This window comes from Stegastes partitus, unplaced genomic scaffold, assembly GCF_000690725.1.
Source record: "Stegastes partitus isolate 25-593 unplaced genomic scaffold, Stegastes_partitus-1.0.2 Scaffold86, whole genome shotgun sequence".
NCBI classification, from domain to species: domain Eukaryota; kingdom Metazoa; phylum Chordata; class Actinopteri; family Pomacentridae; genus Stegastes; species Stegastes partitus.
In genome coordinates, this window is record NW_007577817.1 from 134170 (window position 1) to 142968 (window position 8799).

The following is an 8799-nucleotide window of genomic DNA, read 5'->3' on the forward strand; positions in this document are numbered from 1 at the left end:
GTTTTGCTTGTTTATTGTATATAGTGTTTACAAAGTTTTTTACAAAGTTTTTATTGTTCCAAGTTCTTCTATTTTTGCACTGAAAGGACTGCACCTTCGTTTCGTTGTACTTGTTAAAATGACAATAAACAAATCTGAATCTGAATCTGAATCTCCCTCGTCTTTTTTTTAACGCCTATACCACATGCCGTCCAATAGGGGGCGGTCAATCTGCTGGTTGACCAACAACCTGTGAGGCCGAAGAAGACGTAGTGTTTACGGGAAGATGAGTGAAGCTGCTTTCTGTACTGTGTCAGATAGAGACACTCAGTCTAAGTTTATTTGCTGTACCCGCAGAAAAAACGGAGTATTTACTATCTGGTGAGTGAACGGCGGCTAACAGTTTGTCCTCATGAACCCGGTGGTGGAGAGCTCTGTGGAGGTTCAAGAGTCCGGAAGGTGTCTGAACCTGCTGGATGTGCTCATGCTGTGGAGCTACCCTAGTCAGGAGCAGGTTATGTTCAGAGTTTCGGATTTAAATCGGCTGGAAAGATCGTCTTCTTTTAACCAGATCGTTTCCTCACTATTATTTATGAGCGATACGGATTCTCAGCTGTGAAATGTGTTCTATATGCAAACAGGCTGAGTTGTGCGTTACTAGTATCACTGAATAAAGCCTTGTAGCTACAGCATCACACACAGTATGCATCGTGTTGCCAACAAACCCGACAAGTTTAACCCTAGCTTTCTGCCAAGTCACTTTATACTGCAGTTAGTAAAACACAGATTAGAAAATGGATTATTCTACTGGTATTTATTACAGAGGATGTTCAGAAAATACCATCAATTTCACTTTGATTTGGCCAACAATTACAGTAATAGTCTGCGTTATGGGACAGTGTCAGACCTTAACGCACTTCAATACAAGATCAGGTTTATATATATGAAGTTTAATGTGCAGTTGTCAGTTGGAAATGAACAGAGTCTGAAGCAGAAAGCCTGAGTTGACAAAGAAAGTTGAAAACACCTTCATGATTCTTGTGATCTCTGGCTGGGGTTTTAGTCAACTAACACAAACAAAGTGTGGCTGTGTTAAACGTGTGTCGTAGTACAGCCCTCTGGTGTCTTTTATTTGGTTTCTGATTGTAAGAACTACTATATGTAGAGTGAATTGTTAGTATAGCTTTAGTACTACGTCTCACCCAGCGTTCTCCTGGCAGCGGTGGATGTACACAGTTAGGAGAATGACAGTGTAAAAGGCAGCCAACAGTTGTATGTATGTGTGTGGTAGTCTGTCCACGCTGAGACACTCACTGTTGGATCATCGTGCTTTTTTTTTTCATCTGCTGCAGTCTGACGGATGCTGCTGCTGTTTGGAGAACAGAGTACACTGAGGACACACTGAAGCACTTTGTAAGTTTTCCTGATTTTCTCTGAGTACCAGTGAAATGATGCTGCTGCTGTTCTAACCATACCTGTTTGTTTAGAGACAGAGATTTGCCTTGAAATCGGCAGAGGATTATATTCTTAAACTCAGGTGAGAACAAACCACTTTGTATAACATAGATTATTTTTTTGATCGTCCTTCATTATGCAATTCATTGAGTAACAGTGATCATGAAGCCATTGTGAGGTACCAGAGACCAAGTCTTCCTCTGTGTTTCTCTCAGGTCATACTGCAGCTGTGGCGCTGTGTCTGTTGTGGTGCATGACACCAGTGCAGAGCTCCATGTGGGCTCCAGTCCAGGTGATCTGAGTGTGACCCTCTCCAGGCTTGAAGGCTCACAGGCCACAGAGGAGCTAAGGGATCTGCTGTTCCACATGGCTGACATCCTCACACAGCTTGACCGTGAATATGCTCTGTTGATGTCACTCAGATTTTATGCAAAGATAAAATTCACTCGCTTCAGAGTCAATGCTGACTGTGTTTTCTCATCCCCTCAGGTGGACCTCCCTCTGTCAGTCCACTAAAAAATCAACAAAGGGGGCCTGCAGGTATGTTTCTGAAGCTGTGCACCAAAGCCTCACACAGTTGCAATCAGAAATGTTCAGCCCAAAAAAAAAACAAAAAAAAAAAAGAAATGTTCAGCCCCCTCACCTCAAGACATTATAGTGATGTGGATGAACGATAATGACAATAAACGACCAAAAAAGAATCATAAAACAGCAAAAACATTTATTGATACATATTTGAGTTATTTTGACAACAGAAGTTGACTTACCTTTGAAGTTCAAATGAAAACTCTTAATATGTGTATGTGCAGTATTATTTAACCCCCAGCTTAAGTACTTTGTGAAGCATGCTTTAGCTTTTATAACTTCTAACAAACATTTTTGGTAAGTGGTGACAAGCGTCTTACACCACTTGATTGGAATCTTTGCCCATTCTTCACATGCAGAAGCCTCTAGCTCAGTGATGATTGATGGCTTCCGTGCTGCAACTGACTTCTTTAAATCCCACCAAAGATTTGCAATCAGATTTAAATCTGGTGACTGAGAAGGCCACTCCAGGATCTATTTCTCAACCAAGCTCTGGTTGATTTGGAGGTGTGCTTGGGATGATACTTACTGGAAAGTCCAATGATAACCAAGGTTTAATTTGTCAACAGAAGGCATCACTCTCCTCTTTAAAATGGCCTGGTATTTCTGGGAATCCATGATGCCAGGTACACCATCAAGATTGCCAATTATTGCCGCAGAAAAACAGCCCCACGTCATCAGTGACCCACCTCCATGCTTGACTGTGGGGATGGTATTCTTCTGGTTGTAAGCCTGGCCTTTTGCACACCAGACAAACCGCTACTGCATAAGTCCAAACAGTTCCAGTTTGGTTTTATCAGTCCATTAAAGTGTCTCCCAAAGCTCTGTAGTCTTATCTAAATTTCTCCTGGCATATTCTAGTTGACTTTTAATGTTCCTTGTGGTCAAGAGTGCAGTGCATCTTGGAGTCCAGCCATGAAGTCCTTGTGTCAGGAAAATTCTTCAGTGGAGACCTACCTGCTCCAAATCAATACGCAGAGTCGTCTCTCAAGTCAAAACAAAGTTTTACTTGCAGCAAGGAGCCAGCGTGTACAGTACAGGGTCTGAACAAGTGACCGACTAAAAACATGAAGCATTGGTTCTTACATACAGACAGTGAAGAGAAAACAGAAAACAACCTCCTGCAAAAGGGTGAGAATAGGCACAGTTCTCATGGTGTTTTGAGTTCTCGCTAGAAACAACTTGTCCTTTTCTCACACTCACAAGGTTCAATAGAGGCAATGGACATTTATAGCACTCTCATACTTTTCACAAAGATCATTGGATCATAACATAGAATTATTCTAACACCTTGTTTATTCAGTGCACGTCTTATAGCTGCCATGGGAAGCACTTGTACCAGCCTTCATCACAGGGCGAGAATTAGTGGGTCAGTGAGGTGTCTTGAGCTTAAAGCCAGAGTTTTCAGTATCACGAAGGTGGCTCTCTTTTTACCTGGCCAGATCTCCATGGTAACTGATGCTGTGGAGCTAACCTGGTCTGGAGCAGGTTATGTTCAGAGTTTCGGATTTAAGTTGACTGGAAAGAGCGTCTCCCTTTAACCAGATCATTTCCTATTATTGCAGATTCTCAGCTGAGGGAATATGTTTTGTCTGCAAACATGCTGAGTTGTGCGTTACTAATATCACTGAATGAAGCCATGTAGTTACAATATCGCACACTATCGGCGGAGACGGAGCGCTCCGACGGGGTGTAACGCACAGGCAGTATTTGGCTGTTGATGCCAGTTTAGGCTGGCGATCACAGTTCTGTTGCCACCATCGGCGGTGGCGGCGGGAGATGTGCCGGCTGGTGGCTGGTTGCGGTTGAATATATATTACATACCGCCCAACGACCGAATATTCGGATATTTGGATGTTCGGGTCCAGCCCCACTGTAAATATCACGTTGCCATAGGAACCCAACATCTCAAGTTGGCGATACAGAAATCACATAAATATGTTTTTATGTTTGGATCTGATTTGCCGTCAAGTCCGTTTAGTCTGCTGCTACTGTAGCTGATAAAACACAGATGAGAAAAAGGATTATTCTGCTGGTATTTATTACAGAGAATATTCAATCAATAACATCAATTTCACTTTGATTTGGCCAAAAATGAAAGTGATTTCCTGCATTATGGGACAGTGTTAGACCTAAATGCACTTCAATACAAGATCATGTCTAAATGTATGACGTTTAAAGTTTAACTTTAGCGTGCAGCTGTCAGTTGGAAATAAGCGGCTGCATCGGTAAAATATTATATATTAACATGTTTAACAGTTTTCTACCAGCATTTCTGTCTTGCACCATCTACAGCTTGAATTTGAACCCTGAATTTGTAGGCTATGAAAGTTTAACTTTTTGAATGGAATTATGGAAATTAAACAACTTTTCCATGATATTCTATTTTTTTGGAAAGGGTCTGTATACACACAGCATATAATTATATATATGCATGTTTGTATCTGTGTGTGTGTGAATGCATGCATGTGTGCGTGTACACTGAATATTTTCAGAATTTGAGCCCCGCCAGCAGCAGAACAGTGCTCCATCAGTGACTGTGAAGAGGAGACTTCCAGGGGCGTCACTCATCAATCCAGGAACTAAAAAGTACAGTGTGTCTCTCACAAACTTGCAACTTTACCCACATTATTCTGATCCATGTGAAAATAAACTATTCACTGTCAATCTGTTTTTTGCAGAAAGCTGCAAGCAACTGGTGTGGCCTTTGATGATGCAGATGAGGACTGATCCTTTTCCTCCTCTTTGTTCTCACATTCCTGCTGCACAACCAATGATGAGCTTTCTTTTAATCTAATATGACATTAGGATGTTGTGTATTTGTGACAATACATCTCCTAAAATAGCCTTTTTTATAGACAATTATGAAAACGTGTACATTTTAACAGGATTTTGATTTTGGGTCAGTGATAAATGCTGTACTGAAGTGAATCGGTGATGAAATAAAGACAGAGTTGCATCAAATTAGTTCTGAGCATATTTCAGATGAGTAGCTTTGTACCTGGAACATTTTTTTTTTGAGAAACAAAGGTTGTAGAAGCCCGGCCAGTCATATGATATTCATATCATATGCAGGCCACTGCAGACATTATAGTCCTTGTTTTCTAGAGGGCCCTCCTCCAACTGCTATCCAAACCATTTCACAAATCTTCAGTGTTCTCTTCATTTTCCGTTCATGCCAGTGCAGAAAGGAAGGTCGGAAATCCTCATTGTACTGATGACTGCAGAGACGCCACTGGTATGTATAGACAGTTTTAAAGTGAATTTAAAGGGTCAAATTGTAATAGGTAATTTAGTTGATTTGGTGTTGCGATGTTAGTTTCCCGATTTGGTCTATTTAATGAATAATATGAAGTATATGAAGTGTTTGCCAATCATTTGGATTTGGAATCATTAAAACGGGAAATTTAAATGATTATTAATGGATTAATTAATATGATTTTGTGTTTTTAGTTTTTTCTGGCTTAATCAACTAACAAACACTCAGCCTGATTCCTTTTTGAAAAGAATAAATAAAGATGGAAAATGAGTGGAGTTGACCAGCGTCCTCTGTTGTCTTCAATGCCGGGTTGAGTTTAGGCAGACAATTGAAGCTCAAAACCCAAATAACTCGACAGAGATTGTATTTTACGGTTCAATTTTTAAAGTAGTGGAGGAAGAATTCAGTTCTTGTGCTTGAGCAGAAGTACCAATACCACATTGTAATAATCCTCTGTTGCAGTGTAAATTCCTGCATTTAAAATGTTACGTAAGTAAAAGTAAGCATAATCTCAAAACTGTACTTAAAATCTGAATGTATTCATTGCAGAAAAATGTTTCCTGTGACTGCTATACTATTCTACACTGCTCAGAAAAATAAAGGGAACAATAAAATAACACATCCTAGAGCTCAATGAATGAAATATTCCAGTTAAGAATCTTTATTCATTACATAGTGGAATGTGTTGAGAACAAAATAACATAAAAATGATCAATGTAAATCAAAATTATCTCATGGAGGCATAGATTTGGAGTCGAATCATACTCAAAAATGGAAATTCACATTACAGGCTGATCCAACTTCAGTGGAAATTCCTCAAGACAAGTCAGAATGAGGCTCAGTAGTGTGTGTGTGGCGTCCATGTGCCACGTGTATGACCTCCCTACAACGCCTGGGCATGCTCCTGATAAGGCGGCGGATGTTATCCTAAGGGATCTCCTCCTAGACTTGGATTAAAGCATCATCAACTCCTGGACAGTCTGTGGTGAAACGTGGCGTTGTTGGATGGAACGAGACATAATGTCCCAGATGTGCTCATGGGCAGGCCAGACCATAGCATCAATGCCTCATCAGGCAGGAACTGCTGACACACTTCAGCCACATGAGGCCGAGCATTGTCATGCATCAGAAGGAATCCAGGGCCCACTGCACCAGCATATGGTCTCACAATGGGTCTGAGGATCTCATCCCGGTACCTAATGGCAGTCAGGGTACCTCTGGCTAGCACATAGAAGGCTGTGTGGCCCTCCAAAGAAATGCCTCCCCACACCATTACTGACCCACCACCAAACCGGTCGTGCTGGAGGATGTTGCAGGCAGCAGAACGTTCTCCACGGCGTCTCCAGACTCTGTCACGTCTGTTACATGTGCTCAGTGTGAACCTGCTCTCATCCATGAAGAGCAATGGCGAATCTGCCAATCTTGGTGTTCACTGTTAAATAAATGAAAAATCAGTTGCATTCATTTCTTATGGCTTTATCTGCAGCTTTCCACTGTAATTTCAAATGAAAACATTTTCCCACAGGCCAACAACAGCCAAAAAATTATTTCCTTCAAAGAAAAAACAAACATGCCCAGTGGTAGTAAGAAAAGAGCGCAAAAAGCAAACACATATTAAACCTGAGTTTGCTGTTCTCTGATGCACACCAGATGAAACCAGATACTTGAACCTGGAATTAAATAAGCTTATAAGACCATTTTTTATCTATAAACAACAAAATGAATCATTAAATGCAAGAAAAAATAAGTTGCATTTATTTCTTATGGCTCTTGATGCAGCTTTTCCAGAGTAATTTAAAGTGAAAACATTTGTCTACAGTCCAACAACAGCCAAAAAATAATTTCCATCAAAGAAAAATCAAATGCCCTGTACTCACACTGAGTGAAATCATCCTTTAAAACTACGTCACACACCCGAACTAGAAGCCGTGCACTTATACGGCCATAGAAGAAGAGTACAGCCCTCTACGTGCGGTCTCCGGCTCTGCAGACAAACCCTTCTCGACACCTGAGAGCTCAGCCTCCCACTGTGCATGTGAAGAAACCTTGAGGAGGTACGAGAAAACCTTTTGTCTCAGAGCCAAGTCGTCTCTTAGGACAATAATATGTTACAATGGGGTCCTAAAGACACAATAGAGCTTGGCCATGAAGAGCTTGGAAAGGACTCTTCCTGCTGGAACAAACACAGCCTGCATGGCCATATGGCTGCATTTACACTGTGGTGCCATCGCTGCTGGGCTTGGACTCTGGAATTGCGCCTTTCAGGCACAATGAGGCAGGGTGCTGTGTCTGGAAAAGGGGGCCCTGACTCCACCCATCTCAAGTCATACTTACCTGGCAGGGGAGATACCATGATCAAGAAGGAGGCTCACCCAGGGCGAGGCCCAGTCATTGCACTCCGGCTAGCTGACCCCTGCGAAATCTCCAAATGTGGGAATCTCGACTGCATAATTTATGGTAGTGGGGGACTGCGTTTGCACTCTCCCCTCATTCACTTGTGAAAGAAAGCGTGAGAGTGAGCCTGGCTGCTTGGTTGCGCGTGCGGGCCCAACGCTCGGCTGACCGGCAGCTGTCGCATGTTGTCAAGCGTGCACGTTTTGGGGCTGTTGTCTTTCACACTTCATCCACAAACCAGTGCAGTTCATGCATAGGAACGTCTGCTGTCCTCTGCTTTGGCATTGTGTCAAACAATGTGCCTGCCTTAGCCTCCATTGCCACAGTAAGTGGGGACTGGGCGCGGCACAGTCAGTTGTGTGCTGTTGGCTCTGAGGTTGTTCTTTGGGAAAAACCTTGCTGCTATCCATTGAGTGCACAAGCAGGATTGCTCAGTGCAAAACAGGAAGTCCCTTCTGAGTCTAAACCTATAACAGCACAGCTAAAGGATGGATCGGGTGTTGATAAGTTAATATGTTTGCAAACATGAAGGTTGAAAAAGTACAACGTTGCTGTCTTTTATGCCTTTAAAACAGCGTGACCCGTGTTGAAAAGACCACTTTGGCAATCCAGTGTCATTCTGAAGCAGAAATATGGTTGTAAACTCAAGAGTTGAAAAAGTACAACTTTACTGTTTTTCATGCCTTAAACAGCATGTCACCAGCTGAAAAGGCCACTTTTGCAATGCAGTGTGTCCTGTGAATTCCCTCACACAAAGTGACTTCAAACCCTGTTTGCCTTCATATTTATCATACTAGAAAACATTCTGAAGCAGAAATAGGTTTGTAAACCTGAAGGTACAAAAAGTACAACTTTGCTGGTTTTTATGCCTTAATATTTAAGAACTACGGAAGCTGAGAGCGGTCATGGCCGCACATTTTTTTAAATGGCATTTTCTCGAGATAACGAGATAATTATTCTGTTATCTTGGGAAAACGTAGTTATCCCTGGATACTGATACCTGTGTTTACAAAGAAACGAGTGACGCTCTGGAGTGCAGCAGTGACTTTGCCGAGAACGGACTGAAAATATCAGATGGAGGATCATCTGTCATTGATGAACGCATCAGACTTTACTTCTCTCCAGGT

The 8799-nt window shown here is 41.9% G+C and overlaps 1 protein-coding gene across 1 annotated transcript; it reads left to right on the top strand.

The window, feature by feature from the left end:
• Nucleotides 1-240: 240 nt before the first annotated feature.
• paxx (PAXX non-homologous end joining factor) lies at nt 241-5549 on the top strand. Its single transcript, XM_008277004.1, has 7 exons — nt 241-360; nt 1332-1392; nt 1467-1516; nt 1650-1828; nt 1924-1974; nt 4515-4608; nt 4701-5549. The coding sequence occupies exons 1-7, from the start codon at nt 266-268 to the stop codon at nt 4747-4749; spliced, it is 579 nt and encodes a 192-aa protein (XP_008275226.1). The 5' UTR covers nt 241-265; the 3' UTR covers nt 4750-5549.
• The last annotated feature ends 3250 nt before the right edge of the window (nt 5550-8799 follow it).

Bases quoted from the DNA above. Each gene is read 5' to 3' on its own strand.
- paxx (XM_008277004.1), top strand. From the start codon at position 266: ATGAGTGAAGCTGCTTTCTGTACTGTGTCAGATAGAGACACTCAGTCT. The intron at 1,517-1,649 runs GTGAGAACAAAC...TGTTTCTCTCAG, and splicing joins GATTATATTCTTAAACTCAG to GTCATACTGCAGCTGTGGCG. The intron at 4,609-4,700 runs GTACAGTGTGTC...TGTTTTTTGCAG, and splicing joins ATCAATCCAGGAACTAAAAA to AAAGCTGCAAGCAACTGGTG.